The sequence below is a fragment of the Antennarius striatus genome, chromosome 5 (genome assembly GCF_040054535.1).
Source record: "Antennarius striatus isolate MH-2024 chromosome 5, ASM4005453v1, whole genome shotgun sequence".
Lineage (NCBI taxonomy): Eukaryota > Metazoa > Chordata > Actinopteri > Lophiiformes > Antennariidae > Antennarius > Antennarius striatus.
The window spans coordinates 11,005,355-11,020,934 of record NC_090780.1 but is presented as its reverse complement, the minus strand read 5'-3'; the positions used below and the strand labels follow the sequence as shown (position 1 = coordinate 11,020,934).

The following is a 15,580-nucleotide window of genomic DNA, read 5'->3' as shown; positions in this document are numbered from 1 at the left end:
ACAGAATTCTCAAGGAGATTCAGAATCTCTTCCAAAAGTGTGTCCTGGGAAGCAGCAGTAAGTGTAATGTTTATAGGAAGTTAGTAATATAGTGAACAATAAGCACAAAAATGTGCTGTAGCAATTAGCTGGACAGCAAAGAAGCTGATTACACATACAGTATACATAAACCCATAGTATTGGGATGAAAAAATGAGCAATATTGTGACTTGGCTTACACATAGCAATTTATTCTACAAATTTGCCTCTCATTTTGCAAAGGAGGGTCTTGTGAATTATAAGGGAACACCACATCGATGTACTGTTTGACACGTGGATCATTATTCCACTATTCACTATTCCAAATGGTGAGTTTGCACAACAGTGATGACAGTTTTGAACACCCGGTTACAGAAACTAAAATGTTTCTTCAGAATTGGTATAGTTTTGGAATTAGGCTGAGTACAGGAATTGAGTTTGCTGTAAGCGGATCTGCTCATAATAAACCTTGACAGAAATGGAAATCATACAATTTTGTGTCATTTTGTGATTTTTAATGTACTGAAAACTAATGCCAATTCAAAAAAATGTTCAAATCAATAATAACAGCTCAATAAGAACTAACATCGAACTGCTGATGAAATAAACTAAATGGTGCAGGCTGTAAAATGGCGGATACTTTGAGGTAAAATTCGCCCTTAGTAGAAGCTTTCAGGTATTACTGCAAACGCAATAAATCAAAACACTGTGTTCACTTTGAATGCTTCCTTCGGTGAACTAAGCCACAGCTGTAACCCATATTTAAACGTATCTAACTTCAATAAAAACAGATAAGTCAGAATATGTAAAGACAAGACAAAGGGCCAATTTCTTCCTGTAAGATAACTTCAGGGAAAAAAAAGATTTTCCCATGATACATTGCGTGAAATCGCAATGCATTTTGGGACAAAGAAGGTGTCGTAGAATTGTGTCTGCCGTTAGTGAACAATTGTGAGATGAATCTTGTTCCCCACACTGTTTCCATCAATTTGACGCATTACTAGCGAGAAGTTATATATTGAACAAGTACCTAGGTAAGTTATTGTACATCGCGGTTTGAATTTGAAGCAATCTGATGCGAAGTGTTCGCGCATCTGAGTTTTAACGGTCTGACTCCATGTTAAAATCTATCGTCCTTCATTTTGCCGTGTTTGAGTCTGCCAATTAAAATATTTTTAACCGCCATAAACTAAAGACAAACACCGTATTGTGAATTTGAAAGTACGTGTTCTTGTTTTTCGTTTATTAGAGCCTTTGAATGCAGAACTCAGTCATGGGAGCTGATAAAAGGTGAGCAACGTTAAGATGAGGCCCAGTCTCTGTGGCGGCCGTGGATCATTTGTGGTCTAACTTTAAGCGTGTTCTCTGCTCAGGAGGGGAGACGCTGTCGTGTTAAAATTACCTTCTTTTAAATTCTCCCAGTAACTGAAATATATTAGTCATACCATTGCCATAGTTCAAACCAAGGCGCAACCTCGATTGTTTTACCACGTCTATGCTCCCTCACGACCTTTTGCATTCTGCTAGTGACATTCCAGAGAATGGAATGTGATGCAAATTTTAAAATGTTGAATAGCAAGACTTCATGAAAATGTTGTGTAAAAAAACAGCACCATAGTTAAATGACAACAACTGTTTTAGCTTATTTGGTAGAGCCGAAGGTTTTCCCTTCTAGTGTGTGTGAAATGAGAGTGACCACGAACCAACTTGTCACTTCTTTGCATACTTGTTCAGCTTATGTTTTTCACATTAACAGCATGGCCAAAAGTTTTGAGAATGACACAAATAATACATTTTCACAAAATCTGCTGCTTCAGAGTTTTACTGTGTTTTTTCAGATATTTCTATGTTATAATGAAATGTATTTCATCACTTCCAAAAGCTTTTATTGGGAATTGCACAGAATTCATGTAATAAGTCAATATTTGCAGTGTTGACCCTTCTTTTTCAAGACCTCTGCAATCCTCACTGGCATGCTGTTAATCAACTTCTGGACCAAATCCTGACTGATTGCAGTCCATTCTTGCATAATCAGTGCTGGGAGGTTTTCAGAATTTGTGGGTTTTTTGATTGTCCGCCCGCCTCTTGAGGATTGACCACAAGTTCTCAATGGGATTAGGATCTGGGGAGTTTCCTGGCCAAGGGCCCAAAATCTTAATGTTTTGTCCCCTTAGCCATTTTGTCATGATGATGTTGCAGTCTGACTGCCTTGGTTCTAGTTGTAAAGTTGTAAAACTTTGAGTCACCAACCGTAAAAGACCACAAGAGAAGATCAGACTAAAATTGTGTGTATATTGACCTTCATAAATATAACTGCAGATTATTATTACCAATTCTTATATTGCTTTTCAATTTCATCCTGAATAGGATTAGTCGCACAGAACGTAGCGGTAGGTATGGCTCAGACCAGCCCCGAGATGAATCTGAATGGCGTGAGAGGCGAGAGAGAGACCAAGAGCGTGACCATAATATGCGGCGCTGGAATGATGAAAGAAGAAGCGATCGTTTTGAAGATCGTAGAGGATCAAGAGACAGTCCAGAGGTCATTAAAATTATATTCAGTAACTTACCACCTTCTACATATGTAGTATATTCACTCATAATCAAATAACTTTTTATATCTACAAATATAAAGCAAAGGGAAAGGAAGCGTACCGGCGATAGATCAGAAGATGGTTACCAATCAGATGGGGACTACCCAGATCAGGATTACAGAAGGGAGTTTGGGGAGGAGAAGAAGAGCAAGACCATCCTGCTCTGGGGTCTGTCTCCTCATGTCACAGAGGAAGATGTAAGTGTTCATTTTGCATTTGCTTTATTGTTTAGTTGGTTTTACGTGTGACTACCACTAACTATGTAAAGAATTGTTTTAGTTCCATTATAATGAATATATTAAGGAATAACACCTTTTTGCAACAGTGGCATTTTAGAGGGCTGGAAATGCTAACTTTTGAACCGGCACAGTACGATTCCTTTCAAAACTGACAACACAGCATAATTTACACACTGCTATCACAGTTTCAGTGTAGTAATACTCAGAACATGTGGTGTTGATGCCTTTGAATCACAGTCCCTAAAAGCCATCTGCATTGTTTACTCAGATCCGTTTTGCCATTGACCATCTGGAGGGACCGCAGCCAGTTGATGTTCGGCTGATGAAGAAGAAAACAGGTGAGAATCTGATGTGATGGACCTCGACTTCCCTCCAGACTTTGACCATAAGGCCAATCTGCTTCCAAGACCCATTTTCCCATAGCAACTCTGAGAGTATTGTTAGTATATAAAATCTTAATTCACTGCTTATTATTCCAGTTAATTAAGGATCTGTCCTGAGGTAAGTAAGAACAACAATAACAACTCTAGAAAGTCAATTGGCAGACACACTTCTTTTAGGTGTGGTTTTAACAGTGCTGTTCACCTGGATGTCTTGCTATGGTAAAACTCCTAAGGAGTGGCCTATTGTGTACCAAACAGGGCCTGGGTCGTGAAGCAGTTTGTGGAAGAGTTTGAATAATATGCCCATGGACTCTAAACTAACGCGCCTCCCGTCTATATTTGAATGCTGTCTCTAGGTGTAAGCCGTGGTTTCGCCTTCGTGGACTTTTATCACTTGCAAGATGCTACACGATGGATGGAGACCAATCAGGTTGCTTCACAATCGCCAAGTCTAGTTTTAATCTTGGGGATCTGGAAAAAATATTCCAAATGGCAACCAAAGTGCACAATAAGTTGTGTGGAAACTGTTAGGACCTTTTTTTTTTTTTGGGAAGAAAAACCTCAAGGACTATGCTTCAGAGCAAAAAAAATTCATGTATCAGTAGAAATGAGTATTGTGTTGTTTATATTAAAGTTTTAGTTAATTTCAGTGGCAGTAGAAATTAGTGAGATCATCTCCGAGTATTCTGTATTCACGATAGAGAGCACACTAACTTTACCCTGTTAAATGAGAAATTGTCAGTGGTATTTCAGGCTTGAACGTAAATTCAGACTTTATATTGAAGCTACTCAGTTTATGTGATTTTTTTTTAAAAATCCCCTCTCCCCCTTGTTTTTACACCAGCCAGAGATCTCTGTCAGGGTACATTGTACACTTTGCTCCAGCTCAGCCTGGGCACTCGGGTCCCAAACACCTCAATAATCTTCCATACATCATGCTCACATATACATCATTTGCTTGTCTTGTCTTTAATACAAAGGCTATCTGATGGGGGTCCCTCTTCCCCTTCTCTCCCTTCCAACACTGCTAGCTCTGTTGATGAGATTATTGCCAAGAACACTTGACTTATTTTTGTTGTCCTCTTTCAGAAACGTCTGACCATCCAAGGCAAAAGTGTGGACATGCACTACAGTCACAGCAGAAACAAGTATGAAGACTGGCTCTGCAACACTGTAAGTTAATGTCTTGTTTTTATGACTACATTATCCAAACACCACCAGAGAGAACACCTCACACATGCAGTCCTATAAGATAATAGTAACTTGTTTTATGGTACGCTCAAAATTGGAATAATGGTAAAGGTTCATTTGTGTCCCAGGTGAGTATGGTCTGCTGCACCAATGTAGATGGCCTGTTATCTGAGGCAGCACTGTTGAGGAGTTAGTAGGTGTATAATAAAAATGATGTGAACGGTTACTTGCAGTGTGGCCTGTACAATTTCCGGAGGAGGCTGAAGTGCTTCAGGTGTGGAGCAGCCAAAGCTGGTAAGTAGTTGAAGCAACGAGAGGACAGTGTCTACAGACATCCAGGCAACCTGGGTCAACAGTGCTCAGAGGCAACACAGTTTGTGTTGTTGTCTCCTTGTCAGATGCATACCAGGTCCACAGATATGAAGCATTTTTGTCCTTGCTACATTACAAAACACAGGGACATGCCAAAATTCTTGATTGAGTTTTTGAAAAACTGTAAAATACTCAACATCCATATCAGAGGAAGTAAAATGCGGGTTTTTTCTCAGCACCACAGTTGAACATCATACAATATACCTCATTTCCAACTCTTATTGGTAGAACAAGTTCTGATGTTATTTTAATGCTGTTCACCTTTATGTCATTTTCTTAGCAGAGGGTGAAGCTGGCAATAATCCCGGAGTTTCAGAAACTCAACCTACCGGAGATTTTTGTGGTGACAGTAAGTTGTTTTTGTTTTTTTTTGTTTTTTTGATGCCATGTCTGACTTAATGCAGAACAAAAAATAGATCTGAATAATCAGGTTGGATTTACACATGGACTTTCTTCTTTACAGCAATCATCTTGAGAAATATTGCTCCTCTGACGACCGTAGAAGCCATCATGACAGCCTTGGCACCATATGCTAATCTTGCATCAAACAACATTCGCCTCATCAAGGACAAGCAGACAGGCCAGAACAGAGGTTTTGCCTTTGTTCAGCTGTCGTCTCCTCTGGTAAAGACTTCTGTCACATAAGCATGAAAATTATTGCACTGTTAGCATCAAATCAGAATTTACAACTGCTCCCTTATTTGTGGGCCTCAGTTGACTAATATTTCTCTATAAATATTTACATTTTTTGTCCTCAATGGACTGGTTCAGTCTTAAACTGCATAGCTCTTAAAACCTTCCGTTGTCATTTTACGCAGGAGGCCTCTCAGCTGCTGACCATCTTACAGGGACTACAGCCTCCCCTAAAACTGGATGGAAAAACCATTGGGGTTGATTATGCTAAAAGCGCTAGAAAGTGAGTGCAGTTGTGTATAATGCATGACTTTAGGGAGGGATGATAATTCACTGTATATTAACCATTTGATTCTCATGGCAAATCTTTGTTTTAGGGACCTTTTACTTCCTGATGGAAATCGTGTCAGTGCCTTTTCTGTAGCCAGCACGGCCATTGCTGCAGCCCAGTGGTCCTCAAGTCAGGTCAGTATTTTCTGCTAATATGCTGTTGGTCATCACCAGTGGAACAGACTCGGAATAATTCTTTACCTTTTCAGCCACAACAGAGCGCAGACGGAATGTCAGAGTACAGCTACCTGCAAGAAGGATATCATCCAATGTCACAGGTTGGAATAAATTTAGTTGTTTCTTTTTTATACATTTAGGAAAAACTGAGTTTTTGGCATGCTGTGCCAACAGAAAGATAAATGTAAATTCTATTTTACATACTGATTTGATTTACTATTACCTCAGTATTGCTGCTTGAATCACTTCAGAAAAGACATGAGAATGGCTGTCACATTTAAATGCTGAATATCTGTTTCACCATTAGAACAAAGACAAAGAGCTTTATTTGTCATTATACACGGGGATGGTACAATGAAATTGAAAGGCCAGGTGGAAAGTTGGTCTAGAGCCGCTGCACCCTGGGTGCGCCGCTACTACGGGTCAATGTGACCCAATATTCCTTAGATGCATGTTTTTCCTGATAATGGGGGGAAACCGGAGAACCCGGAGAAAACCCATTCAGACACGGAGACAACATGCAAACTCTTCACAGAAAGGCCACATTGGAAATGATGGGGTTTGAACCCGCTGACATAAGCTGACTTAAGTTGAAGCTGTTTTAAACCACTTCCTGAATCTTAAAAACAAGATATCAATTTATTTCCCTAAAATAGGAGTTCCAGACATTCTACGCACCTGGAACAGGAGCTAGCACCTCTCAGGGAAATGGCATTCTAGGAGGTATGTGGTGCTGTCATTGCAGTTCCTATTTATTGTGTAACATAATAATGCTGGGAAGGTGGAGGTGGATTCTATGTCTATAGTAATTCTTCGTGTCTGAACTCGGGATGTCATTGCACATCAAGCTTTGCAATGTTTTTTTTTATTATTGTCAGAGAAATAATTTATTTCATGGCTTTTCTGGCTTGTTTTTTTATGATGAATGGAAATGCTGAGGATTTCCCCTTCAAAAATGTTTTTTCTTTTTGCTCTGCAAATAAAAGAATCAAAGCCTTCTTTACATTGAAAAGTAAATAATGTTTGGAGGAGTTGGCATATATTATTATTAAACATAACTACTGGACATATAAATGTGCAAAGCGCATTCACGGATGAAAACTCGCAACTTCACCTCATTATAGATTTTTGGTAGGCGGTCACGTGGTACCGTACACGCATTCTATTGGCTGACACATCCAGCATTGCGCTACGTTTTGTGATCCTCAGACTTCTGTGGGACAAAAAAGTGTTTTTAAACAGCCGATAAGCGTGTGGGAAAAGGTAAGATAGAAAGTGGTTTAATATCAGTATGGGGAGGGTCATAAACGTTTAAATTACCGTAAATAATAATATAAATCGTCGCTCTATCGCAGAATTCGTTATTCACATGTGGTTCCTGGAACTTATTAACTGCGAGTAATGAGGGCGCACTAATCGTTTATTGTCTGAGTTTTTGAATGTTGGAAAACTGATTTGTGCTTCTCTATTTTAGCTGCTCCTGGAGTAAAGATTGTCCCGACTGCAGCTGGGGTTGTAATCTCTCAGACAGCACAAGTCTACCAGCCCCATATAATAGTGCAGCCGGCCCTTCAGGTAAAAACTCTTTGTAAAACTGTTCAATATAGTACTGTAAATTTGACTGACTAAACTTTTCAATAAATCGTTATTTTACTTGCAGGCTGTACCACTTGCCCAACAGTTGGAAGCAAAGCCCCAGACGGGGCATCTGTCAGGCCTTGAAGCTGCGCCTTCATCTGTGTCTGTGCCCCCAGTGTCCGCTGCCACTGCTTCCACTGTAACCTCGGGACAGAAAGCTGACACCAGCCATGGTATGTGTACACAGTATCCCTTAAAACCTGTCCTACTGAAGTGTGATGTCCACAAGAATGATTCTATACAGGTTATTGTCATGGTTTTTTTTGTATAGTAGTTTTTCATAATGTGTTTTGTAATTCAGGTGTTCCCGATACATCCACCTATCAGTACGACGAGTCTTCTGGCTACTATTATGATCCTCAAACTGGCCTCTACTATGACCCAAACAGTCATGTAAGTAGTGAACATCTTCACTTGTTAGGTCTTTGTGGAACTTTGATGAGTCGTAAGAGTTTAGAGGTTTTATGCATATGTTGGATCTGTCTTCTCAGTATTACTACAATGCTCAGACGCAACAGTATCTATACTGGGACAATGAGAAGCAGACATATGTGCCTGCCTCAAAGGACACTAATACAGGACAAAATGATACTCCAGCAACCAGCAAAGAACCTAAAGAAGCCAAGGAGAAAAAGGAGAAGCCCAAAAGCAAGACTGCCCAGCAGGTACTCGGATTTAAATGTTTCATCAGTGCACATGTTTTTCAGCCTCTGGAAAACCTTTGTGATTTTATTTTATTTTTTAGATTCATGTACAAATGTTTTGTTCCTTCAGATTGCTAAAGACATGGAACGGTGGGCTAAAACCCTCAACAAACAGAAAGAGAACTTCAAGAGCAGCTTTCAGCCCATTAGTCAAGAAGAGAGGAAAGAGGCAGCAGCTGCAGATGCTGGATATGTACTCTTTGAAAAGAAGGTAATTCAATATGATCAATGATCTTCCAGTTCGTCAAACATTTAAATCTGAGAGGGTGTGTTGAATTGCATGCCCTGTCCAACTAGGTTACTCCTCCAAACTAATGTGTGTGTAAAAGGTTTTTTGATCCATAAGCCTTATCAAAGAGAGAAAAAATTAAAATAGAAGACTTGACTCTTCAAATTGGTGTGTGAATCTCTCCTGTACCAAAGAGATAAACATGATAATCATTGAACAGTTGGTACAGACGTACTAAATTCCTTTATTACAGCAAATGTTCAGATCTAAATGTTTGGAAGAACATTTCCAATTAAAAGTAATGGTAGCAATTGGCCTCCCAGTCCCACATTTCATTTTTATCTAGAAGGTGATCTCTGCTGCCAGTTGGAAAATCTGAATGTCTGCATTTTAGATAATTGATTTCTTCTCATTCTTTATTTAGCAGACAGGAACTTTGGAAAGACTCATGCCAGAGATGCCCTGGAGTCCTGAAGAAGAACCGCCAACCAGCTCATTCAACGCTTCTAAGGTGAGCGTTTCAAACACTACTGATTTAGGGAGTCTGGGCATTTGTTACAGTATAGCAATTTTAACGGCACTCTGTATGTGGTCAGATTGGCCTTGTGGCAGCCTACAGCGGAGACAGTGACCCGGAGGAGGGGGGAGCAGAACCCGATGGTGATGGAGCCCAGGGTAAACTGACAGACTGGACCAAGATGGCCTGTTTGCTGTGCAGGAGACAGTTTCCCAACAAAGAGGGTTTAGTTCGACATCAGCAACTCTCAGACCTCCACAAGGTATCTCACATTGCACATATTGTTTGTCCGAAATAAAGCAAGCTTGAAGAATCAGTCCAGACAAACCCAAAATCTTTCATGCATTCAGGTGATCATCTTGTTTCTGCTGTCTCTTAGAAAAACCTGGAGGTTCTTCGCAGATCCAAAATGAGCGAAGCAGAACTGGAAGAGTTGGAGAGAAAAGAGACTGAGGTTCGTTCAATACAGAATTACCAGCTGCCAGTGAGTCCTGTTGTTTGCCCAGTGGACATGACTGCATTCTGTTTTTTTCTTTTCATAACTAGTTGAAATATAGAGACCGAGCTGCTGAAAGGAGAGAAAAATACGGTATTCCTGAGCCCCCAGCTCCCAAAAAGAAAAAGTTTAACCAACCTGCACCAGTTGTGTAAGTAACTCAAAAACATGTAAATACTGTCTTCTATGGCTACAGTTTTTATTTTGTACCTCTGGATTAACATAACCTTTGTTTCTGTGCAGTAACTATGAACAGCCCACCAAAGATGGTCTTAATAGTGACAATATTGGGAACAAAATGCTGCAGGCCATGGGCTGGAAGGAGGGTAAAGGTCTTGGTCGCAATCAGCAAGGCATCACTACACCGATTGAGGTATCCTCTATAATTAACCTGATGGTGTCTGGGTACATCCAGCACACGTCAGCAACAATTACATTATATCTAATAAAGATAGTGATGCTAGTTATGTGGTTTTCTTCCCCAGGCACAGTTGAGAACAAAGGGAGCTGGACTTGGCACTAAAGGCACCAACTACACCCTGTCTGCCTCAGACACGTATAAAGATGCTGTCCGTAAAGCCATGTTTGCTCGCTTCACTGAATTAGAATGAGCTGTTAATTCCAGATTCAAATAATTCATTGTCATAATTTGCAGATAATTTCATCTCCATCAATATTAAGTGATTTAGCAAGAAAAAAAGGAAGTCTGACTTAAGTCCGTGTAGGCTAAATGATTGTCCAAGGTGTATTGAGAAGGTGAATAGTATTTATAAGTTGTACATAGACACCATAAATTCTCTTGGCTTGTTTAATTTTTCTGTGTTGCCATTTTTGTCTCAGCATGTTAAGAAGATTGTACAGTTTATACATTTTTTTGTTTGTAAAAAAAAATAAATATGTGATTAATGATGGTTTGAATTTTATTTCCCATAATATAAATGTTATACTTTACTAGCAGGAACCTGTTAAAACGATAAAGTAATAATATCACACTTCATACTAAACATGAAAACAAATGTATACGTATTATAAACCAAGTGCACCCATCAGAGTTGTCCCACCAGCAGGCAGCGCATCCCGGTCTGACCCAGAACTGGCGTTGGCGTCTTTGGCAAGAAATGTGAATGAATATATAAACTTTATGACTCCATCCATCCATCCATCCATTCTCTTCCGCTTATCCGGGGTCGGGTCGCGGGGGCAGCAGCTTAAGCAGGGAAGCCCAGACTTCCCTCTCCCTAGCCACTTCATCCAGCTCCTCCGGGAGAATCCCAAGGCGTTCCCAGGCCAGCCGGGAGACATAGTCTCTCCAGCGTGTCCTGGGTCGTCCCCGGGGCCTCCTCCCGGTAGGACGTGCCCGGAACACCTCACCAGGGAGGCGTCCAGGAGGCATCCTAACCAGATGCCCGAGCCACCTCATCTGGCTCCTCTCGATGCGGAGGAGCAGCGGCTCGACTCTGAGTCCCTCCCGGATGGCCGAACTCCTCACCCTATCTCTAAGGGAGAGTCCGGACACCCTACGGAGGAAACTCATTTCGGCCGCTTGTATCCGGGATCTCGTTCTTTCGGTCACGACCCATAGCTCGTGACCATAGGTGAGGGTAGGAACGTAGATCGTCCGGTAAATCGAGAGCTTTGCCTTTCGGCTCAGCTCCTTCTTCACCACGACAGACCGATACAGAGTCCGCATCACTGCAGACGCTGCACCGATCCGCCTGTCGATCTCCCGTTCCATTGTACCCTCACTCGTGAACGAGACCCCAAGATACTTGAACTCCTCCACTTGGGGCAGGATCTCATCCCCAACCTGGAGAGGGCACTCCACCCTTTTCCGACTGAGGACCATGGTCTCAGATTTGGAGGTGCTGATTCTCATCCCAACCGCTTCACACTCGGCTGCGAACCGTTCCAGTGAGAGTTGGAGATCACGGCTTGATGAAGCCAACAGCACCACGTCGTCTGCAAAAAGCAGAGACGCGATACTGAGGCCACCAAACCGGACACCCTCAACGCCTTGGCTGCGCCTAGAAATTCTGTCCATAAAAGTTATGAACAGAATCGGTGACAAAGGGCAGCCTTGGCGGAGTCCAACCCTCACTGGAAACGAATCCGACTTACTGCCGGCAACGCGGACCAAACTCTGACATTGGTCGTACAGGGACCGAACAGCCCTTATCAAGGGGTCCGGTACCCCATACTCCCGAAGCACCCCCCACAGAACCCCCCGAGGAACACGGTCGAACGCCTTCTCCAAGTCCACAAAACACATGTAGACTGGTTGGGCGAACTCCCATGCCCCCTCAAGGACCCTGCGGAGGGTGTAGAGCTGGTCCACTGTTCCACGGCCAGGACGAAAACCACACTGCTCCTCCTGAATCCGAGATTCGACTTCCCGACGGACCCTCCTCTCCAGAACCCCTGAATAGACCTTACCAGGGAGGCTGAGGAGTGTGATGCCCCTGTAGTTGGAGCACACCCTCCTGTCCCCCTTCTTAAAAAGGGGGACCACCACCCCAGTCTGCCAATCCAGAGGCACTGTCCCCGAAGTCCACGCGATGTTGCAGAGGCGTGTCAACCAGGACAGCCCCACAACATCCAGAGCCTTTAGGAACTCCGGGCGGATCTCATCCACCCCCGGGGCCCTGCCGCCGAGGAGCTTTTTAACTACCTCGGCGACCTCAACCCCAGAGATAGGAGAGCCCGCCTCAGAGAACCCAGACTCTGCTTCCTCATGGGAAGGCGTGTCTGCGGGATTGAGGAGGTCTTCGAAGTATTCTCCCCACCGAGTCACAACGTCCCGAGTTGAGGTCAGCAGCTCCCCATCCCCACTATATACAGTGTGGATGCTGCACTGCTTCCCCCTCCCGAGACGCCTGATGGTGGACCAGAATCTCTTCGAAGCCGTCTTGAAGTCGTCCTCCAAGGCCTCACCGAACTCCTCCCACGCCCGGGTTTTTGCCTCAGCAACCACCAAAGCCACATTCCGCTTGGCCTGCCGGTACCTATCAGCTGCTTCAGGAGTCCCACAGGCCAAAAAGGCCCGATAGGACTCCTTCTTCAGCTTGACGGCATCCCTTACCGCTGATGTCCACCAACGGGTTCTGGGGTTGCCGCCACGACAGGCACCGACCACCTTACGGCCGCAGCTGCGGTCGGCCGCCTCGACAATGGAGGCGCGGAACATGGTCCACTCAGACTCAATGTCCCCCGCCTCCCCCGGAACGTGAGTGAAGTTCTGCCGGAGGTGGGAGTTGAAACTCCTTCTGACAGGGGATTCCGCCAGGCGTTCCCAGCAGACCCTCACAATACGTTTGGGTCTGCCAGGTCGGACCGGCATCTTCCCCCACCATCGGAGCCAACACACCACCAGGTGGTGATCGGTTGACAGCTCCGCCCCTCTCTTCACCCGAGTGTCCAAGACATGCGGCCGCAAGTCCGATGACACGACCACAAAGTCGATCATCGAACTGCGGCCTAGGGTGTCCTGGTGCCAAGTGCACATATGGACACCCTTATGTCTGAACATGGTGTTCGTTATGGACAGTCCGTGACAAGCACAGAAGTCCAACAACTGAACACCGCTCGGGTTCTGATCGGGGGGGCCGTTCCTCCCAATCACACCCTTCCAGGTCTCACTGTCATTGCCCACGTGAGCATTGAAGTCCCCCAGCAGAACGATGGAGTCCCCAGTGGGAGCGCTCTCCAGCACCCCCTCCAAGGACTCCAAAAAGGGTGGATACTCTGAACTGCTGTTTGGTGCATACGCACAAACAACAGTCAGGACCCGGCCCCCCACCCGAAGGCGGAGGGAGGCTACCCTCTCGTCCACCGGGGTGAACCCCAACGTATAGGCACCAAGCCGGGGGGCTATAAGTATACCCACACCTGCTCGGCGTCTCTCACCATGGGCAACTCCAGAGTGGAAGAGAGTCCAACCCCTCTGGAGAGGACTGGTACCAGAGCCCAAGCTGTGTGTGGAGGTGAGCCCGACTATATCTAGTCGGAACTTCTCAACCTCACACACCAGCTCAGGCTCCTTCCCTGCCAGAGAGGTGACATTCCACGTCCCAAGAGCCAGCTTCTGTAGCCGGGGATCGGATCGCCAAGGTCCCTGCCTTCGGCCACCGCCCAGCTCACAATGCACCCGACCCCTATGGCCCCTCCCACAGGTGGTGAGCCCATGGGAAGAGGGACCCACGTTGTCCTTTCGGGCTGCGCCCGACCGGGCCCCATGGGTGCAGGCCCGGCCACCAGGCGCTCGCCTTCGAGCCCCACCTCCAGGCCTGGCTCCAGAGGGGGGCCCCGGTGACCCGCATCCGGGCAAGGGAAAACGTGTGTCAGTGTTTTTTGTCATCATATGGGGTCTTTGAGCAGTACTTTGTCTGGTCCCTCACCTAGGACCTGTTTGCCATGGGTGACCCTACCAGGGGCAGAAAGCCCCAGACAACTTAGCTCCTAGGATCATTGGGACACACAAACCCCTCCACCACGATAAGGTGACCACTCAAGGAAGGGACTTTATGACTCAAACAGACTAATCTCCAACTGTCAAGCATGTTTATCAACGCATCTTTGAGATGGAGCTGTTGTACGTCAGAAAATACCTGGTTTTAACTCTGTCCATTCTGTGTGTACATGCAGACTGGTCACACACACTTAAAGTCACAGCGGTTTTCGTCGCAGGGAGAAAAAGGATAGAAAAAGTTTTGGTTACAGCATCCACACGACAACACAGACCCAGAGTTTTCAAAAAGCTTCACTTTGGCCAGTGTTTTTGTCCCAGATATGTGCGTTGTCGTGTGAACGAAAGGCATAACTGCAACAAAAAGCCTCGCTGCCCGATGCCTTACGCCATATTGTTCATGTGATTCCTTCTGGCAGATGCACCGTGATTGGTTGAGCGCTTGGTTGACAGATAGCAGGTGGAGTTGGTGACAGCTTGACAGCGTGAGACTTTTTCAAGTGAGCTTATTCAAATACAGTTTATAGGTGGGGAGATGTGGAAAAAATTGGTTGTACAAGTTACGAATTCTCGTGCAAGCCATAAATAAAGAATTCATGAAGTAAAAAGTGACACAAATTGATGACAACTGAACGGTCCCAACCATCTGCTATTTCATGCTCAGATGACTTCAGTACGATGCATTTCCCACCCCAGCAGTTCACAGGGTTAGACCCTGAACTCTAACCTTGTGAAGGAGACAAATATTTTTCTGAGCAGGATTCCATTCACTGGTCATAATAGCTAAATGGACTTAACAAGTTTAAATAAACAGCTGCCTTTGATGTTGGTCACAAACATTTTGTTTTACATAATGAAACCAGTTAGAGAGCTGTTTTTAAAAAGCTGACCTTGTGGTGAGAGTGTTCTGTCCAGCAAACTACCAAAATAAAACCAAAGTACAACAAGGATGATGTTACAGCCAAAACGGGAATTCTTTTATTGATACGCAGATCATCAGTACAGATCAATCGGGAACAGCTCCTGGACGCATGTCTCCTGACACTTTTATAGTCACAGTCCTCCATTTGTGTGTGGTTGAGCTTTGTACGTGTCCTATTCATGAGAAAACAGGAATCCAATTGTTCCCAGCAACTGTCCAAACCTAGGTAACCACCTCATGTCAGGTTGACCTGCTTCCTGTCTTCCCGTTTTCTGGACAATCTGGTTATTCGCTGCCAAACTTGAAAATGTGTTTCCTCTGATTTGAAATGTGACCCACACATGCATTATTTCGCTTCCCAATGACAAACCATAGTAAGCCAGTGCTGCACATTCATACTACTGACCGGTTTATTTAGATTAATTACTTTTGTGTTGTCAATCCACAAGATGCAGAAACAAATCTTTGCATGTCTTCTGTGACACTTAGTTTACATCCAAATCTACAATGTGCGTTTCCATCATGTCATTGCACATTAGTATTGCTGATTTAAAAACAATGTATTGATGGTGATGTGTGTAGAACTGTTTTATCTGCCGACTATCCATCTGCATATGCAAAATATTAAAGATTTTTTTGGAACAACAGGTGGAACACAAGTGGTAAGGAAACAGT

General features: G+C 44.1%; 1 protein-coding gene across 4 annotated transcripts; it reads left to right on the top strand.

Moving 5' to 3' along the window:
* Positions 1 to 913: 913 nt before the first annotated feature.
* On the top strand, positions 914 to 10,430 carry rbm5 (RNA binding motif protein 5). Of its 4 annotated transcripts, none has more exons than XM_068314759.1 (25): positions 914 to 1,052; positions 1,268 to 1,308; positions 2,386 to 2,560; positions 2,654 to 2,809; positions 3,120 to 3,189; positions 3,591 to 3,664; positions 4,324 to 4,407; positions 4,659 to 4,719; positions 5,081 to 5,146; positions 5,261 to 5,421; positions 5,616 to 5,713; positions 5,808 to 5,895; positions 5,970 to 6,038; positions 6,594 to 6,660; positions 7,412 to 7,512; positions 7,598 to 7,748; positions 7,877 to 7,968; positions 8,067 to 8,240; positions 8,350 to 8,490; positions 8,936 to 9,019; positions 9,105 to 9,287; positions 9,405 to 9,479; positions 9,572 to 9,672; positions 9,765 to 9,894; positions 10,007 to 10,430. In XM_068314759.1, exons 2-25 carry the CDS (start codon positions 1,277 to 1,279, stop codon positions 10,130 to 10,132), a joined length of 2,559 nt encoding a protein of 852 aa, XP_068170860.1. In that variant the 5' UTR covers positions 914 to 1,052; positions 1,268 to 1,276; the 3' UTR covers positions 10,133 to 10,430. The 4 variants fall into 4 exon arrangements, with proteins under 4 accessions (XP_068170860.1, XP_068170858.1, XP_068170859.1 ...); XM_068314757.1 differs by having other exon boundaries at positions 8,933 to 9,019; XM_068314758.1 differs by having other exon boundaries at positions 5,078 to 5,146.
* The last annotated feature ends 5,150 nt before the right edge of the window (positions 10,431 to 15,580 follow it).

Coding starts and splice junctions, on each gene's coding strand:
- rbm5 (XM_068314756.1), top strand. CDS start 1,277: ATGCAGAACTCAGTCATGGGAGCTGATAAAAG. Junction 5,714..5,807: donor TATGCTAAAAGCGCTAGAAA/GTGAGTGCAGTT, acceptor TCTTTGTTTTAG/GGACCTTTTACTTCCTGATG. Junction 6,039..6,593: donor GATATCATCCAATGTCACAG/GTTGGAATAAAT, acceptor TCCCTAAAATAG/GAGTTCCAGACATTCTACGC.